At 47.4% G+C, this 20,779-nt stretch overlaps 1 protein-coding gene across 1 annotated transcript in view; it reads right to left on the bottom strand.

The window, feature by feature from the left end:
* The window catches only part of CRYBG3 (crystallin beta-gamma domain containing 3), a 1,541,789-nt gene that overhangs the window by 53,691 nt on the left and 1,467,319 nt on the right, over positions 1-20,779 (bottom strand). Inside the window, exon 21 of the mRNA XM_078657810.1 lies at positions 8,786-8,945. Coding sequence (XP_078513936.1) covers positions 8,786-8,945 — 160 coding nt within the window. The remainder of the gene's footprint in view (positions 1-8,785; positions 8,946-20,779) is intronic.

The raw sequence follows: 20,779 nt of genomic DNA, 5'->3' as shown, positions 1-20,779 counted from the left end.
ATTGGCTCTCTTTTCTTATAAGAGAGCGAGGAGCCTGAAGGACTCTCTAGTACACACCCGTCCCAGGACACAAGACACAGTCACCACTCAAACTATCACCAATGCATGGGGTCTGCCACCAGTGACGGGGCATTTCCCATGCGGTACACTCAGAGTGTGCCACTTGACGAATGCTACTAAACAACTCATTTTGGAACCAAATAAGGTTTGGCGTCAGACATCCCACACAAACTGTAATTCCACCAATGTTTTATTTGATTACCTGCCGCTGTAATCTGAGATATGTGGGCCTGACAACCAGGAAGGTGAAGCAACGTGTGTGCGAACACCGGAGCAACATTAGGTGCCGAAAGTCAAGTACAAAACTCACTGACCATTTCTTGGCTATGAACCATACCACCAACGATCTGATTTGGACTGTCAACGAGCAGATCAAGTCAGGTCCCAGTACCCAGCAAACATTATTTGAAAAGTAGCAACGATGGATATATCGGCTCTCTACCCACCATGGAGGGATGAATGACAACATTCCATGGGGGTCGGTCCTAAAGCACAAGTTACTACTTGTGTAACGATATATCTGTAAGAGACATTAGTTAGTATTAGATTCCTTACCTTAGAATATCCCCAGGCGTCAGACTGGATCCGGAAATTTTTGCGTAGCAGTACCCTTGCGCGTCGGTAGGCGTCGTCTGCGGCTCCGCGTCCGTCGTCGGCGTTGTGGGGGCCGGGATGACGTCGTCGGAGTACTTAGACGCCGCCTCCGCGTGCTGACGTCAGTTCTTAGACACAGCTTTTCCGCGCCAGAAACGCAGAGCCATGTTAAAAACCAACACTGGTGCCATTGAAACTAGGGCCCTGAAGGGGACAACCCTAACCCTAGATATTGGTTCGCAGAACGGGGAGGATGGGTGGGTCGGTAAGGAATCTAATACTAACTAATGTCTCTTACAGATATATCGTTACACAAGTAGTAACTTGTGCATCTGAAAGAGACACGTTAGTATTAGATTCCTTACCTTAGAATAGATACCCCAGCAATACCAACCCCGGTGGTGGGTCTGCGAACCAATACTTACACCAGAAAGTCCTGGAGGACGGAACGGCCAAAGAAGCCATCCCTCCGGACTTGGCTGTCCAGGCAGTTGTGTCTTGCAAACGTGTGCAGCGATGCCCACGTAGCTGCCTGACAGATGTCTTGTAAGGGCACACCCCTGCCCAGGGCAGTGGTAGTCGCCGTGGCTCGGGTAGAATGAGCCCGCAATCCAGCAGGAGGCTCCTTCCTAGCCAAAGAGTAGCATGCCTGGATACACAAGATGATCCACCGGGAGATGGTCCTCTTGTGCACCGCTTTCCCCTTCTTGGCGCCCACGTAACCAACAAAGAGTTGGTCATCCACCCGGAACTGGCGTGTGCGATCCAGATAAAACGAGAGCGCACGTTTTGGGTCCAGACGATGGAGCCGCTCTTCCTCTTTAGAGGGATGCGGAGGCGGAAAGAAGGTAGGCAAGGTGATAGACTGCCCAATGTGGAAGGCCGTGACAACCTTGGGCAGGAAAGATGGTTTGGTACGAAGCACCACTTTGTCCGGATGGACAGAAAGGAAAGGTGGAGTACAAGAAAGAGCCTGGAGCTCACTCACCCTCCTGGCAGAGGTGATGGCAACCAGGAAAGCAGTCTTCAGAGTCAGAAGGCGAAGAGGGCAATTGTGAAGTGGCTCAAAGGGAGCGCACATCAGAAAAGTTAGAACCAGGTTCAAGTCCCACTGAGGCATCACAAACGGAACAGGGGGAAATGTGTGAGTGATGCCTTTAAGAAATCTGTTCACAATAGGGGACTTGAACAAAGAAGGCTGATCAGGCAGCCTGAGAAAGGCTGAAAGGGCAGAAAGGTAGCCCTTGATAGTGCCCAGAGCAGAGCCCTGCTGGGCAAGAGAAAGAAGGAAGAGAAGAACCTCTGAAAGAGGGGCAGCAAGAGGATCCACAGCCTTTGCTGTGCACCATGCCACAAATCTGTTCCACCTGCAGGCGTATACCGACTTAGTGGAGGGACGCCTGGCTGCCAGAATGACGTTACAGACTTCAGGAGGCAAGTCAAATGGCCTCAACTGTCGCCGCTCAATCTCCAAGCATGGAGGTGGAGACTGGACAGGTTCGGGTGGAGGACCGTCCCCTGCTGCTGCGACAGAAGGTCCTCCTGAAGAGGCAGACGAACCGGGGGATCGACTGACATACTGAGTAGCTCGGGATACCAGTACCTTCGAGCCCAGTCCGGAGCCACAAGGATGACTTGGGCCCGGTCGCGCCTGATCTTCTTCAGCACTCTGGGCAGAAGTGGTATAGGCGGAAAGGCGTACAACAGACCGTAACTCCACTCGCGACGAAAAGCGTCTCCGAGCGAGTGCTGCCTTGGAAATTCCAACGCGCAGAACTGATGACATTCCGCGTTCTCTTCGGTGGCGAATAGATCTAACCAAGGCTCTCCCCATTGCTGAAAGAGGCCTTGCGCCACTTCCGAGTTCAGACGCCATTCGTGATCCATCATGCACCGACGGCTGAGCTCGTCCGGCCTGGCGTTCAGAGAACCTGCCAGGTGTTGAGCCACCAGGGTCACGCCCTGGCGTTCCAGCCATTGCCAAAGGCGAAGAGCCTCTTGACAAAGGATCCACGACCCCACACCGCCTTGTTTGTTGCAGTACCACATGGCGGTGGTGTTGTCCGTGAACATCTGCACTACACTCCCCCGGACAGAGGGGAGGAATGCCTTTAGTGCCAGATGAATCGCCCTGAGCTCCAACAGGTTGATGTGGAGCCGGGACTCCGCCGGAGACCAGAGGCCTCTGATCTCCGCCTCTCCCATGTGGCCGCCCCAGCCCTGGAGGGACGCGTCCGTCACAACTACGTGCTCCGGTTGGGGTAGGGAGAGGGATCTGCCGCAGACCCAATCGCGGTCCGTAAGCCACCACTGCAGCTGTCTCGCAGTGCCCTCCGAGATCAGGACATGGTCGGATAGGTTGCCCTGATGCTGGGCCCACTGAAACTTCAGGTCCCACTGCAGAGCCCGCATCCGCCACCTGGCGTGATGCACCAGCAGGATGCAGGAGGCCATCAGCTCCAGAAGCCGCAGCGTCACCTGACCGAAACCCGGGATAACGGCTGAAAGATGGGAATCAGAGCCTGAATATCCCGGACCCGCTGCTCGGGTGGATAAACCCGAAACTGCGCAGAGTCTAGAACCGCTCCGATGAAGAGGAGCTTCTGAGAGGGGCACAGGTGTGACTTTGGCACATTGATCGAGAACCCCAGCTGATGCAGGAGGTCTGCCGTAGTCTGGAGGTGGCTGACGACTGTCAGGGGTGAGCCCGCCTTCAACAGCCAGTCGTCAAGGTAGGGGAAGACTGAAATCCCCAACCTGCGCAGATGAGCTGCGACCACCGCCATCACCTTTGTGAACACCCGTGGGGCGCTGGTAAGGCCGAAGGGGAGCACGGTAAACTGAAAGTGCTCGTGGCCAACCGTGAACCGCAGGTAGCGCCGGTAGGACGGGGATGTGGAAATAAGCGTCCTGCAAGTCCAACGCCACCATCCAGTCTCCTGGATCCAGGGCAGCTAAGACCTGAGCCAGTGTCAGCATCTTGAACTTCTCCTTCCGGAGGAAGCCGTTGACGTTCCGTAGGTCCAAGATAGGGCGCAGGCCCCCTATGCCCTTCTTGGGTACCAGAAAGTAGTGGGAGTAGCAACCACACCCTACTTCTGGCCCAGGAACGCGCTCGATGGCCCCTTTGGCCAAGAGGGCCGTAACTTCCTCCTGCAGAAGTCGCAAGTGATCCCCCGATACACGGTGGTTCTGCGGTGGCATGGATGGAGGAGTCAGCTCGAAGGGGAGGGAGTAGCCCCTTCGGACGATCTGCAGCACCCACCTGTCCGACGTGACAGTGCGCCAGTGGAGGTGGTGATGGCGAACCCTGCCCCCCACTGGCGTCACATGGGCCTGAAAGCACGGACTAGGAAGGTTTTGAGGCGGATGCTGCGGGGGAAGGTGTGGACTGACCTCGCCGCTGCCCACGACCGCCCGGACGGCAGTTCCCACGGCCGCCACCGTGTTGGGTATTGCCCTGCGGCGCGTGGCTGGCGGCACGTGCGGGCGCACCCCTTCCGTGGCCACGAAAAGAGTGATAGGCAGCCGGTTGCTGGCGTTGGCCCGAGAGGCCTAAGGACTTGGCCGTAGCCCTGGAGTCCTTAAAACGCTCAAGCGCATGGTCTGCCTTGTCGCCAAAGAGGCGACGGCCATCGAACGGCATGTCCATGAGCGTGCTCTGGACATCTGCCGAGAAGTTGGCGGACCTCAGCCAGGCGTGGCGTCTGACCGCCACCGTCGTTGCCATCGCTCTACCCAGCGAGTCAGTGGTATCCAGGCCACACCGGATGGAATACTTGGCTGCATCCCGGCCCTCCACAAGGGCTTGGCCGAGTTTGGCCCGTACCTCCAACAGACACTCTGGCAGCACTTCCGCGACCTTATCCCACACAGAGTGGGTGTAACGTCCCAAGAGGCAGGCGGTGTTGGAAGACCGCAGGCCCAAACTAATGGATGAGAAGATCTTCTTCCCATACTGGTCATACCTCTTGGATTCCCGATCCGGCGGGGCCGACGGGAATGCGGTTTGGGAATTGGAGGCCTGGATAACCAGGCTCTCGGGGGTAGGGTGGGAGGACAGAAAACACGGGTCGCCCGGGGCGGGCGGTGGCGTCTGGCCACGTTCCTATCTACGGGCGAACCCGTAGCGGGCTTGGACCAAGTGCCCAGAAGAACGTCAGTCAAGGCCTCATTAAAGGGCAGCAGAGGCTCGGCCGAGCTTGACTGCGGTTTAAGGACCTCAGTGAGGAGGTTAGTCCTCACGGCCGCGACGGGGAGCTCAAGGTTTAAGGCCTTGGCAGCCCTCATCAGCACCACGCTATATGTTGCCCCCTCCTCCGAAGCCACGGTAGGAGGGGAGACAAACCCAGGGTCTGGAGAGGTGTCCAGACCACTGGCCTCCCCAAGGTCTTCTGTCCAGTCCTCACGAGACTGACACTCCCTGGTCAGAGGGTCCTCAGACCCCTCCCAGTCCTCTCCTTCACCCATCTCCTGAAATTCAGGGTCCTCAATCAATGGGGCCTGTTCATAAAAGTGAAAATCACCAAACGGCGTCTCGAGCGGCGCCCAACGGGGCCGCCCCGATGGCCGAACAGGAACGGAAGTAGAACCGGGGTCGGCGCCGCCCGAGGACGGCGCCGGAGGCGACACCTGAGGGTCCGACGCCGGGGAGGTCGACGAACCAGATCCCGAAGGAGGACCAGCGGCGTCCTGCGGCGCCGGCCCGAAGGCGCCGGCGGCGTCGGAACAACTGGACCCCTCGGCGCCGGGCCCGAAGGCGCCGGCGGCGTCGGGATAACAGGAGCCTGCGGCGCCGGGCCCGAAGGCATCGGCGGCGTCGGGGCCGAAGCACCCGACGGCGTCGGGGCCGGAGCCGCCGACCCGCTAGGACTCCCAGACGGGTCCGCTGGGCCCGGAGGCGCCGCGGAGCCCGTCGGAGGAGAGAGTTTCCTCATGGCCATGAGGAAGCGCTCGACCTCCTCCGGCGTCGCGTTGAGCCCAGGGACCGGAGGGTATGGGGCTGTACGCGGCGCCCGCGACTCCGACGGAGCCGCGTGGGCGGTGTCACCCGAACCCCCGGCCGCATCGCGCGAGCGTCGGGGGGAGTCCGAGGAGCGATGACGCCGCTTGGACTTCTTGTGCCTCTTACCTGACGACGACTTCGACCCGGAGGAGTGCGGCCTACTCTCGGAGCTGTGGAGGCTCCGGGCCCGCGACCTGTCCCTCGACCTCCCATGGGATCGGGACCTCTCGCGGCGCGGGACCGACTGCCGGAGTTCGAGTCGCCTACGGGACCGCTCCCGTCTGGCTTTCGAAGAGAGGGCCCGGCAATCGGAGCAGGCCCTGTCGTCGTGGTCGACGCCCAAACACGACAAACACACGCGGTGAGGATCCGTGACCGACATCAGCCGGTCGCAATCATCACAGGGCTTGAACCCGGGCATCCCTACAGCACCGTTTCGGAGTCGAGAGACTCGAAATAGTAATCAAAAAGGTATCAAAAAGTATAGTCAAAAGTGACTAGGGTTACTGCTTTTTCCAGATCTGCGCTTGCTGGCGCGGAAAAAAGAAGAACTGACGTCAGCACGCGGAGGCGGCGTCTAAGTACTCCGACGACGTCATCACGGCGCCCACGACGCCGACGACGGACGCGGAGCCGCAGACGACGCCTACCGACGCGCAAGGGTACTGCTATGCAAAAATTTCCGGATCCAGTCTGACGCCTGGGGATATTCTAAGGTAAGGAATCTAATACTAACGTGTCTCTTTCAGATATAACCTTTTACCTGCATGAGTGGCTCTGTTTTGGTATATCTCACCCCTCCTTGATTCTCCTGTAACATGGGCCCGAAAAGCTCCACATTATGGGCTTGATGTATCTGGTCCTTTTTTGTCTAGCACGCCCCATATTTATACAGGATATATCTTGTTCAACCATAACATTTCATCTCCCGTTTATTGCCAGAATTTGTATCAAATACAAAATAGCCTAATTACCCACTGCAGGCGATTTCAATAAGTTAACTTTAACATCCATCGTTTTATTGGCATACCAGAGTATTGGTAATTGTTCAGAGCACACACAATTGCATAATACTCCCATATTAGTGAGGCACACGAACATTAAAGTTCGAAACATTTTGAATTTTTTTTCGAGCGCCGGGGCAATTTTGCCAGCGTTTTAGCCTTTTTCGGCTCACGCGGTGATGTTATACGCTACCTAGCGTCCCCACGTCACGTGACCCGGAAATTTGATTCTAGTACAGGAGAAACATTCGATCCCCTAACATTCGGGTCAAGGCGTATCTCATTAGATGGACGGCGGGATTCTGCTAAGTTGAAAGTAAGTTGGCCAGCTGCTGGCAACAGTTGGACGTGATGTCCCAGGTCATATTGTTGCACCAATAGTTGATTATGTTTCCTTTTTATTTAGAATTTCCCGGCAGTTCCCCCACCTTGGACTCATGATGCAAGTTGCATCTGTTTTTAAAGTAAGCCATTCTCCTACATGTCGCTGTGAATTTTTACACCTTGCATGATAACTTCGTGCCGTTCCATGTGCGCTTACATGACCGAAGTCATGGTTAAATAGTTAAAGGGGTTTTTAGAACACATTTGTTTACATCACATGCTGGGAATTATTCCAAATAGCGATCGTAACTTGAATCTCTCTCTACCCTCGAGAAGAGGGTGATTGCGCAGGACGCCAATAGTTTCCAGAGTGTCTTCAGTACGGATGAAAGTAGATTTATGATTTCCCTCCCACACTAAAAAGCATGGTGTGGTGGTGGTAGGACACCTGCTCACAATTGAATGCCAGGTGTTGTTTGTTCATTTATTAATTTCACAAAGGGACACACTATGTTGTTCAAAAAAGTCACGAATTTGGGAAGACACGACCACAAAAATTAGTTAAAATGTATATACATGTGGTTTGCTGCTATTTCTTTTCCAGACTACCCCCAATCTAGGAAATACCTGAAGATCGAAGTGGCGATCCGTGAGTTTTGCCATCACTTAAGACCAGAGGTTAGGATACGCCTTAGCGCGCGTATACCGCCATGGTCTCTCTCTAGTTGGTCCTGATGAAAGCTTTGCAGATAGTGCATGTATAAGCAGAAACATGTTGACCGTTTTTCACGTTCTCAATATATAGGATCCTCCCGGCTTCACTTATTAGCGAGTACAGATCCGTCACCAGTTTTTAATAGTAACCAAATCAGCTGGAATAAATTATTTTACCGGTAGTATTTGGCGACTTTTTAAATTCACACAAACCCCCCCCCCCTTGTAGCACACCAGGGAAGCATTTGGCTTCCTTGCTGGGTCCCCATGATGAAGCATGTCACCACCAGGTTGGTGAGTGAGGGTCTTTAAAACAAACCTGTGCTTGTCCCTCTAATATTAGCTGCTTCATGTAGCCACTCTTCCGTTGTTTTTTGCAAGTATGTTATTAAACACATATTCGCACATTTATCATTAAAGTGCAGTGGAAAATATTTATATGGTACACTATAAACAAACATGAAAAAAACATGAAAAAATCAAGATGGCATGGACACCATATTCAGATCCTTGAAGAGTAATCTGCTAGCTATTATTACCCTTAATGAGGGACTAGAGGGGCATCATGACCCATTCGAAGTTGACCTACTATAAGACAATGAAGACACTGTGAATGGCATGTTGCCAAAATGCTGGTTTTCTGAATAAAAATCCTTTACACAGACATCCAGGACTGCAACCCACAGAACGTTTGTTTGCTTTTTGGTCTCGATTTTGACATCACAACCGTCAAACAGACCTATTGCCAATACTATCCCCAGAGGTGGCTTTGTGTCTACTACTTTCAACCACTGAGTTTCTCTGATCAGCCTTTTTCAGTGATTGGCTTGAGGTGCTACAAATCCCGCTCAGCCCAGGTGAGCCTCCATCTTTCGCCTAGCGCTATTGGTTGTTTGGGGTGTAACATTCTGCATCCACTAGAGTGCTTGCATTTCACTTCACAAGGAAATCCTTTACAACTATAACCCTCTCTGTCCACTCCTGCTGGTTGCTGCCTATGTGTCTCACTCTAATGTGCTGATGCTGCCTGCATTAGCTCATAAACCAAGATATATTGGCCTTGCCACTGCTTGTTAGCACTTACCTTTTACATCTAGGACAAGCTCATTGCTAATGTAAGATGTTATTGTGCCATCTTTGTTGAGTCTCCATTTTTGCCGAGACTTTCCATGTTCTGTCCACAGGGCTACTTTCGATCCAGGCACATCCCTACCTCCAATCACATCCAAGCATGCATGATTGATCTAATAATCAAGAAGAGAAAGAAAACAATGTGCTCATTTTTGCTGATAGGTACAAATAACACATACCTAGCTGTGCAAACAAATACAATCGCATACTGTTGCATCAGAGCAGAGATGGATTCGTTTGACAAACCATTGAAAAAAATTGCTGTACTAGAATAAATAACACACGAAAATAACCTCCACACGTCGGAGCACCAGAAACATGTTATTAAATAATTAGCTTAATGAGGGGCATCGCGATGATGATGTTTCTTTATATTTAACCAGATTGCAGAGAGTAAAGATGTTCAAACAGTAGTGATAAAAACAATGTAGGTTTGTAAATTGTGCGCTGCAATGGGAGTAAAGAACACACTGCATTTACTGTTGACAGCAGGAGTAAGTATTGTAGAGACTGGCTCTATCCACAATAAATACAGTACATGTAGACCTAACATAATCCAGTCCAACTCAAATGCTTCATACAGTGAGTGGAAGGTTACTAGATAACTCCATGTCACTAAGGACACACTGACCTAGTCCTGTGATTACCTTGTTTGTGTTCAGGTGTACTACTTCGAGTTGAGTATCGCACTACTGCTACCAGAATACATCAGGTAATTACTCAAAACACCTCTAATCAGCACTGCATCCTTGGTGACATGTGGTCGCTTGAATCTGTCAATAACCAAAAGTGCTGGCCTTTGGGTGTGAGGAATCCTTACTAGAATATCGGGACCTGCTGTGAAGCAAACATCTTATGTGTCAGACACAAGTTCTAAACTTCTATGTGCAGCTCGCCTTCTGTGTTGCTCTTTATTGAAGCTCCCCTGTACAAGTAACAGTGATAACTTTTCATCTTCAAATGAAATGGGTCCAACGGCTGAGGATTTGGAGACACATGCCCATATGAATGCACAAGAAGAGATAGCTCTGCTCCTGTCACATCTAAATGAGCCGGGCAACCCATTAGACATCGATTGCCCGCAAGACCTGGCTTGTCAGTTCGGGATGGACTGTTCCAATAAGGAACAGGGTCAAGACTGATTTAAATACGGCTGGGTCTGAACTGGGGTGGCAAAGTGAGCTAAAGAACGATAATGGATTCAACCCAGGTCTGTGACTGGCGGCGAGTGTCTGAAAAGTTTCAGCGCTCCGTTCATCATCTCTTTGCATTTGCTTTGTTCACCCTGGATCCCCTTTTGGATTAAAAAAAACCCACTCATGATACCAAAGTATAAGGTATTTGCTTATATTACAGGCGCCTTAAGCCTGTCCAAAAAGTCAACAATACTGGCACAAACAAAAAAAGGCATTGGTAAAGCCAACAGGTCTACCTTTATAAAACTGGTACAATGGTTATTTTTTTTTTCGCAAGCATATGTCGTAAATAAAAAAAAAGAAAAAGAAAAGGAAAAACCAAGCAAACTCCTAAATGTAGAAGTTGGCTTGTTTTTTTTTCTTTTTGGAGACATATGCTTGCAGTAACCATTGCACCAGCCTGCTAAAGGCAGACCTGTTGGTTTTGGAAAAAAAGGAAAAATTAGAAGAAAAAAACATTGGCAAAGTAACGTATTGGCCCAAGCTCTGACATGTGGTGCACATGTTTTTGGTGGATGTGCACATGCAATCAGGAAAAATGCCATCAGTCGCAGCGCAAAAGAGCCAGCGGCAGAAGTCTGCTCACTCTCTGCCCTATGCTGTTATGAGTGGAAGCAAAAAGTGAATTACTGTTGAACAGACCAATGGATAAAGAATGCTAACCAAAGGCTTTCTATGAATGCAATTGTGTGTTTTTTTTTTTATTACTTTTTTTGTATTTCATCAGGCCGGTGAGACAACTAAACCGATCTCTCAGGCACACCTAGAAGTTGTGGGATGGGGCTGCTTTTACTTTTAGCTGGTGAATTTCATCTTCACATACCTTACATGTATGTACAGTTTTGCCACCAGCCCAGTGTTCACATTGAGACCAGGAAATCTATACTCTAACCTACTTTTTAAACTTAGGATGCAGGATAATTGGCGTACCATTGTAAGGAAGTGCTCTTTTTGCATGGTCACACCTCCACACTTTTTCTACTTTTTATTGCTGGTGTACTGACCTTCAACACGGGGGCACTCCTGTTCAGCGCCCAGTGTATATGCTCTGACTACTAAAAACATGTAGGATTGATATATTTAGCTTACCAATAGGTCCCTAGTATATAGGACGTTGTGTACCCCAGCCTGCAAGTTAAATGTTACTAGTGGACTGCAGCACTTATTGTGAGAACACTAAAGGAACAAGTGAAAACATGACTTTGGGCTAGTGGTTCCCAAACTTTTTGGAATCACAACCCACTTATAAGAACAACAAACTTTTTTGACCCACCTAACTTTAAAGGACATGAGATGGGGTGTTTTTTTATATAATTAAATCATTGTGTGGTAGCGCATTGTCATTTACAGACAACACATTTTCAATTGAGATGGACACTAAATTTGCACAGAGATACAGTTTTACTGATAAAACTATATAGCACACAAATGATAATGTGTGGAAATCGGGTTTCTGTGAATATTCATCATTTGTGCATCACCAAGTGTCTTGATCCAATTAAATTATGCTTCCAGCACACTTCAGAATTATAAGAAAAACGGGCTTCATTTTTGCTTTCCTAACAGCTGAATGCATAAAGTTCATTTATAGGTATTTACATTTTATTGTGGATTGCACAAAACAATATCCTACATTGTCACATATTCACTTAAAAAAATTCTCTCACTAAGCAATCAGAGAAAAAAAAGTAAACACCAACCCCAATGTTGAAAGACTAAAGCAGCCTAAAATGTGACCTCTGTCTTTGAATCATCAGCAAATGTGCCAAGTTAAAGACCAGATTTAAAGGCATTTTATTTACTGCTTTGAATTTTGGGACACACGGAAAATCAGCTCGCGACTCACAGTTTGGCAAACACTGCTCTTGGCCTGTTACTTTCATTCTAACTTGGCAGTTATAAATGGCCATTTTCACCTGTTAAAATCACCCTACTTAATACACCAAAATCTTCCATATGAATAGTTGTAAGCCACCCCTAAAGTAGACCTTACCGGCCCTTAGGCAGAGTGCATAGTATATAAAAAGTGGAACATACGTATTTAATGTTTCTACATACCCTTACAGTGAAAAAGGTCCTAAACCTGTTTTTCACTGTTGGCAAAAGGCAGTGCCATACGCTCAGTTCATTTATTTCACATACTAAAGCCAACTTCAGATTTAGCTAGAATAATATTTCAACCACTCATTTTCATAGTTAGACAAAATCCAAATTATCGCTAAAGCTGAATTGGCCAAACTATATCAAAAAAGTGACTGAGGTAGGAGCATCAGGGATACAGGCGAGAGGCGCCCCGGGGGCACTAGAGGGACACGCTCTAGCAGCCTACTCCGTTCCAACCCGGAAGTGGTTGCGGGAGCGACGAGTGAGGAAGATGAACCAACGCGAGAGGGAGAGGAACATGCGGACATGGCAGAAGAAGGTGATGTAGATGCGGTGACAGCTGAGGAGAGGCGCGGAGTAAGCAGTGTGCGAGACGAGTGCAGGAGCCGAGAGGAGGACGAAGAAGACGCTGGGAGGAGTAGAGCGGGTGACCCGAGGGAAGGCGAGACGGACGTGACTCCAGTCCGGAGTCATGTAATGTAATGTAATGTGTGTATACTTGTAAAGCGCACTATCACCTGAAAGGTATCTTGGCGCTGTATACCGCTGTGGAACCCTTCATGGCTTTCCATGTGAGATGCCCCCTTACTGGGCACCTCCAAGGTGAGGCCAGGCATCCAAGCGCTTTCGGGGCCATTGTGGAGATTAAGCAAGCTATTGCCCAGAGTTGCAGAGTGGGATCCATGATTAGAACGGTGATGGATCAAGCCCTGATCTGTTGACTGGGTAGGAGTGTTCTGCTTAATTCAGATACTCTGTCCATCACCACCCCCTTTATGAATCGTTTTGGCCACCACAAGTGTGGAAGGGTATGCTCAGATGTGAGTCCCTTGCTCACTGCACCATCAGGATTCAAGCAAGCCGGGCCGAAGACGGCTGTAATGCCAGAAACCGGTCCCCGGAAGCTTGTTTCCTTTCCAGTAAAGAATTGGCTTGGTAGTTTGGTCTGCCCTGTTCCCATGATGCACTGGGCCAGGGTCAGACTAATTTGCATGTAGCCAGGTTCTGAGCTGGGATGGTGCAGTGAGCTAAAAAACGGTGATGGATCAAGCCCTGATCTTTTGACTGGGTAGGAGTGTTCTGCTTAATTCAGATACTCTGTCCATCACCACCCCCTTTATGAATCGTTTTGGCCACCACAAGTGTGGAAGGGTATGCTCAGATGTGAGTCCCTTGCTCACTGCACCATCAGGATTCAAGCAAGCCGGGCCGAAGTCGGCTGTAATGCCAGAAACCGGTCCCCGGAAGCTTGTTTCCTTTCCAGTAAAGAATTGGCTTGGTAGTTTGGTCTGCCCTTTTCCCATGATGCACTGGGCCAGGGTCAGACTAATTTGCATGTAGCCAGGTTCTGAGCTGGGATGCTGCAATGACCTAAAAAACGGTGATGGATCAAGCCCTGATCTTTTGACTGGGTAGGAGTGTTCTGCTTAATTCAGATACTCTGTCCATCACCACCCCCTTTATGAACCATGATTAGAGTAGGCACCTAGGCGAGAATTATCGAGTCTGTAGACATTGAGCCCAAGACCCTGCCGCGTCATGAATTGAACCCTGGTCCCGGGCCAGACCTCTGCCTCAGGGTCTGCCGCTCTAATCGGTGAGCCACACTTCTCCACGTCATGGCTAAAGGCAAGTGTTATCACAGGGAGAAACCCTGAAGAAGTTGGTGATTTGCTTGTGGGTGCTAGGCAGGGTGTTAGAGGCGGCACTGGGGAAAAGGGAAGTTGAGAACACAGGAGGAAATCCTGGAGTTACTTCCTTATTGTAAGCTCCCAGCTTTCCCTGCAAATCTGAGAACAGGCACAGAGGGTTGCCAAGGGGATCAGAACCGCTGACCTGGCTAACTGGTTGTCTCCCGGTGGTGCTTGGTGAAGGGCTCCTCATTGTTCTGGTGTGATTTCTAACAGCCACGGCCTGTCTAAAGAGGAGTAAAGATACAGTGACGGCCAGACCAGTGAAGAAGAACTCAGAGAAGGGCACCAGAGGACTAAGGATACGTGTACTAAGGGACAATGAGACACAAATAAAAACCCCTTCATACACAACTAAGTGACTACGCTTCCTTCTTGCCCTATCACAGTGGTGTCAGAAGTGGGATTCCCCTCCTTTCTGATAGGACAAGGAGATGACCTAACCCCTAACCATGACCAACATGGTCAAACAACTGGCGGAGGGCCAGAGACACCCGCAGCTGGTCATTGAAGACCAAGCAACCACCGCACAAAAAGACCGCAAATCCCGCAGGAAGCACTACAGGCCCAGGCTGGGGTCAACACTAATAACCAGGTTATCCAGAACACCGCCATACAGAGGCTGGCGGACACCATCGCCAACACCAGGGTACACCCCAATGTCCCTAGCTCCCTGCTCCAGTAGTTCCAACCTGGTAAAGACCCGGACTACTTCTTTACCAATTTTGAGCGCGTAGCCACCACAGCCTCCTGGCCGCTGGACAGATGGGGCCAGTACATAGCTCCTCTTTTGGCCGGTGAATTAAAAGCTGCCTATCAGGCCGCAAACCCTGTGGCATAACCCCGTACCCCGAGATCAAGAGAACCATCCTGGGGCGTCTTGGATATGACGGTGAGTATTACCGGTCCAGATTCCGCAGAGAGAAGTGGAACACCCATGATAAACCTTGTTGCCTTTATTATCGGATACAGGATCTGGGCAACCGTTGGCTACAACCAACCACATCTAGCTTAGAGGAGGTGGTTGATAAGGTCTTCCTGGAACAATGAATACTGTCATGCGCCACCATAAGACACTGGTGGCATCCCTATTATGTGGGCACACCTTAGGTTCTCGTCAAGCAAGATTCCACAGGAGATGATGTAAACAATTTATTCAATATCATCATTAATCCTCATGATAACATTCTGTTCGATATGGTTTTAAATGATTATTTCAAAAGTTCATAACTCCATCGATTTTCAAGAATACAAACTGCTCCAATGCATTTCGGGCCGTTGGCCCTTCGTTTGGGAGCTCTATAAATATAAAGACATAGCACTAAGTGTCTGTAATGACAACAAAAGTATTGAATGATAAAAATAAAATGAAATGTGAACTGCCTGGGTGTCACGTGATACGTAGCAAGCAGGTAGGTACCGGTGGGGAGTGCTTACGACTGGCCGGCTTCTACAAACAAAGAATAAAAAGTGAACTAAACGTGAAGTGATCTCAGTGCGAATAACGGACACACAATGTGAATGCTGATTCGTATCGTGAGCGGATGTTTTAAAGTGCCTACGACGTACAAACGTGAGCGAAATCAGTAATAACACTCACGTGTCATCAGACGTGGAAGGAGTCTAAGATGTAAACAATAAGGGAATATACTCTAATTTAATAGGTATGCATCACGAGTCATAAAATGTATGAATAACGTGCTGGATTGATAGAAATGCAGCAGAGTGCCGACTTACTTAATGTTTGTCTGGCGTGGTGCCTCGGGTGGGTCGCAAAAAGCTATCTCATCCGGTTACAGCGGTTAGTGTTTCAACCCGGAAAGGGAAATCGGGTTGAAGAAAATGCCATGGTGAACAATGTAAAAGGACTACGGAGTGACTACAGTCGGCGGCCATTTTAGGTGAACTACGCAAATCATGCTATATGTTAAGTGTAGGTCTAAACATTAGAAAACAATATACTAATTAGTAAACCAATATTTGGCACGATATACAAAAGGAACCATTAGTAAAACAATATCAAAAAATGCAAACCAATATCAAAAAATGCAAAACATAACATGACATGTTAACCCATGTGTTAAATCATATGATGCAGCACTAATGGAAGTACAGTATAAGACATATAATACCAGAAGGTATTTCATAAAAAGCAGGAAAATTCCAAACATTCGTTAAGACCCATCGGTTTCATGGATCGCATTTTAAAGATCCAAGCAATCTCTCTTTGTAACAAATATTTGCTGTTGTCCGTACCCTCTCTTTTTTTGACAACCTCAAGTATCATGAACTTCAATTGGGAGATGTTGTGTCTGGCTTAATTAAAATGTACTGCGACATTAGATTTGCTATTCTTCAATCTTATATTCGATTTGTGCTCGTTGATACGAGTCTTGACCTTCCTCTCAGTTTTGCCTATATAAATCATTCCACATGGACATTTAATCAAATATATGACATTGGGAGTATCGCATGTGGCGTTGACGTGCAGTTTGATATCAGTTCCTTTCATGGGATGGTTGATCAAATTACCTCTGATGATATTATTACAATTTCCGCAATTCATGCAAGGTATTGTGCCTTTAGTAGTGGTTTGATTTGGGATCTTTTTGTTGAGGATTTCTTTGAAATTTGCACTGTGGGTGTAAGCAAAGATAGGTGGATCTTTGAATGTGGTTCCAAAATCCGGTTCAGCACTCTATATAGGCCAGTGTCGTAGAATAATCTTTTTATAAGCTACACTTAGAGTGGAAAATTTAGATACTAGAACCATTTTGGCTTCCTTGTCTCTTATGGTTCTGGACAGTAATTTTTATCTCTTAGTCAGTAGAGCACTTTTTTGGTCTGTTCAATCAGAGGTTCAGGTTAACCTCTATCATAGAACCTCTTTCCCATTTCATCAAGACGATGTTCGGTCTTTGTCTGATTGGAAATGATTCTTCTAACTCGTAGCATTTGAGAAAGTGGTAAATGTTGTTTGAGTGATCCTTGGTGGAAACTTGCATAATGCAAGGTGTTGTTCCTGTCAGTTTTCTTACGGAAAAGATCTGTTTCAAACCCAGTGGCTGTGATAGTAATTTGTACATCCAAAAAGGTTATGGTATTTTTATTGGTCTCCCATGTAGATTGTATACGGTCATTAGCAAAGTTCAGGGTGGTCAATGATTGTAAGAGAGTCTCTTCAGTATTCTTCCAGACAATAAATACATCGTCTATGTACCTGGCATACATTTTAATGTTGTTGGTCCAGTTGGGGTTGTCAAATATTTTCTTGTTTGAAATATTTCATATAGATGTTGGCGTATGTCGGTGCAGCACAATTCCCCATCGAGGTGCAGGACAGCTGGAGGTACCAATTATCATTGTGTTGGAAATAGCTTTGATAAAGCGTAAAAATCATCAGTTCCATCAGGAATTGTTGCATCTCAGGTTCTATGTGGCTTTCAAGTAATGCTCTTTCTATAGCTTCTATCCCTCCATCATGGGGGATCGAGGTGTAGAGAGAACGAACATCAGCTGTGCATAATATCAGGTGTTCTTCTTCTGAGATGTCTATTTGAGCCAATTTAATCAGGAAATCAGTTGTATCCTGGACATAGCTATTCATTTGTCTCACTATAGCTTGTAAATACCTGTCTATAAATTTGCCCACTGATTCATGAGAGAACCTTTGGTCGAAACAATAGGTCTTAATGGGGGGTCTTCAAGGCCCTTGTGAATTTTTGGAGTCATATGTATGGTAGGACTTCTAGGAAATGGTTTCAATAGGTATTTTCTCGTTCTGTCGTCAATAGTACCCATGTCATAAGCCTTATTGATGATATTAGTTAGCTTCTCTTTGAATTGTATGGTGGGATTGTTCGGAAGTTTCATATAGATCTGTTCATCATGGATGTGTTCATGGATTTTATGATCATATATGGTGGAGTTCACTATCACTAATGCTCCTCCTTTGTCAGCTTTAATACATTTAATTTGATCATTGTTAGCAATTCTCCTCAAGGTGTCATAATCTTTATGTGTGATGTTTCGATGTGAGGTTCTATTGTAGTTGAGTTTCGAGATTTCCTGTTTTACAAGAGTTTCGAAAAGATCTATACTTTTATGGCTTATGGGGGCTTCAAATGTGCTATCCGGTCTAAGTCCCATTAGTTGATCTGGTTTCTTAGGTGTAGGAGGTATCACATGATCAAAAAAATGTCTCAACCTGAGCTTGCGTGTTAATTTATATGTGCTTATCTGTAGATCCAAATGATTGGTCCTAGTAGTAGGTATAAAAGAAGTTCATCTAGATAGTAAATTCATTTCATACGCGTTCAGGGTTGTATTAGAAATGTTGATGACTAAGTGTTCTTTTTCTTGTTGTCCTTTATCGTACTCCGAGAACTTGGATATGTTTTCTCTTTCTCTTTTTCTTTTTCTAAGACTCCTCCTGGGTCGCCTCGGGTATCTTGTCCTTCGACTAAAAAAGGTACCGCAGTTGATGGGCCTGCTTGTTGGTTGATGTGACTATTCGTAACAGGTTTATCCTGTATGTTGACGTTCCTTAGCGGGCGATTAGATGTATCGCTCCCTGAAGAGGAGGTATCCGTCTGTGGATTGTATGGTTTATTTCTCCTGCGTTGGGCATACACGTCAGCCCACGTGTATACTTCCCCCAGTTTATAGTCTTGGGTATCTCTCCGAAATGTTCTAATTTTTCGGTCATTGATTTCTCTAGAGTGCTTGTCTAATTGCACTTTTATATCTTCAAGGAATTTTGACAATTCTTCAGTAGATGCCATGTTGGATAGTTCAGATTCAACTTCCTTAATTTCTTTGTTAAGTTCGAAAAGGATGCTAGATAGCTCTTGGACGATGAGTAGTATTAGATCCAAGCTACATTTATTGAGGATGGCGTTCCATTTCTCTTGGAAAGCCTTCGAATTTTTGCATAGTGACGGCTTGAGCGCTATACGTAACCCTCTGGGGATCCGCATCGAACGATGGGGTACTGGTGTGAAGTTTCTGGTTTACTTCTCGTTTGGATCGATAAAGTAACTGTCGAATACATTGTTCCTTAGTGCGGCTAGAAGTGCTGGAGGCAATATCTTCATTAATCAGAGCATAAATGCGAGCTGTTTCATCTTCATCAAAGGCCAGAGTATCAGCTCTGGCGTCAGTAGATCTAGCAATTTCATCGTACTGCATGTTTAGGTATGGCGTGCAATCCTCCTGAGGGCGGAAAAATAAGAGTGACCAAAGGGAAGAGAGGGACGCACAGCTCTATTTTCAAAGTTTTTCTCAAAGTAAAAAGGTATATCGTAAAGAATGGGTGTTCCGACCAGGTGGCGTGTCCGTCCAAAACACGTCTGTAGAATGAATACTGTCATGTGCCACCATAAGACACTGGTGGCATCCCTGTTATGTGGGCTCACCTTAGGTTCTCGTCAAGCAAGATTCCACAGGAAATGATGTAAACAATTTGTTCAATATCATCTTTAATCCTCATGATAACATTCTGTTCGATATGGTTTTAAATGATTATTTCATAAGTTCATAACTCCATCGATTTTCAAGAATACAAACTGGTCCAATGCATTTCGGGCCGTTGGCCCTTCGTCTGGAAGCTCTATAAATATAAAGACATAGCACTAAGTGTCTGTAATGACAACAAAAGTATCGAATGATAAAAATAAAATGAAATGTGAACTGCCTGCGTGTCACGTGATACGTAGCAAGCAGGTAGGTACCGGTGGGGAGTGCTTACGAGTGGCCGGCTTCTACAAAGAATAAAAAAGTGAACTAAACGTGAAGTGATCTCAGTGCGAATAACGGACACACAATGTGAATGCTGATTCATATCGTGAGCGGATGTTTTAAAGTGTCATGGCCCTTTTTGATTCTAAACATCATACTTATCAGAACCTTTCAACCAGAGAGAAGCTAGCTGTGGAAACTCTGTCTAATGACACTACAATAACAATCAAACCCACTGATAAAGGGGGAGTGAGGGTGATCCTAGATACTGACACCTATCGCGCGGAATGTCTTAGACAGCTAAGTGACATCAAATCATATCGACCACTTATGTCTAGATTTAACACAGAAATAGAGCATCTCGTAGAAGAGGCAAGAATGGAAGGCTGGATTACTGCACAAGAGGTTCAGTTCTTGATTACAAGTCACCCAGCAATGCCATACTTCTATGTTCTGCCAAAAATTCATAAGGCCCAGAGACCTCCTCCTGGTCGCCCTATTATTTCAGGCATCGGTTCTTTATTAGAACCATTATCGACATTTGTTGACCACTTTCTCAGGCCACTGGTGAAGGCTATGCCGACCCATCTTCAGGACACTAAAGATGTCCTGAGATTGCTTCCAGATATTGACTTTGACATCGAGACTGACTATCTTGCTAGTTTCGACGTGGAATCTCTTTATACTTGCATTCCGCAAGAAGAGACTCTCGAGAATATCAGAGGTCTTTTGAATGCCAGGGATCTTGACAGTATCACACCAGTAGTAAATTTTATCATGGAGTGTGCCAGACTGGCTATGACAGTAAATGTCTTTAAATTTGAAGAAGCCATCTTTTTGCAAATCTCGGGAGCATCGATGGCCAGTATTTTTGCGCCCAGCCTTGCCAATCTTTATGTTCATTTGTTTGAACAAGAATGTGTTCTCGACCACAGCAACCCGTTTCAACATCAGGTGTTGCTGTGGAGGAGATACATAGACGACATTTTTGTCGTCTGGAGAGGAACAGCCGTAGCCATTTTGGAATTTCAGACCTGGCTCAATAGCAGGAACAGGTTTCTTAAGTTCATGGTAGAATACAGCCAATCAGAATTGCCCTTTTTAGACATTCTGATCTTCCCTTCACATGGGAAGTTGGGGAGCAAACCTTATAGGAAGCCGATGGCAAAGAATTCTTTACTAACCTTTGAGAGCCATCACCCCAAAGCTCTCCAGGAA

This window comes from Lissotriton helveticus, chromosome 8, assembly GCF_964261635.1.
Source record: "Lissotriton helveticus chromosome 8, aLisHel1.1, whole genome shotgun sequence".
In the NCBI taxonomy this organism is placed as follows: Eukaryota; Metazoa; Chordata; class Amphibia; order Caudata; family Salamandridae; genus Lissotriton; species Lissotriton helveticus.
The sequence above is the reverse complement of the archived record's forward strand: the minus strand, read 5'-3'. Positions and strand labels throughout refer to the sequence as shown.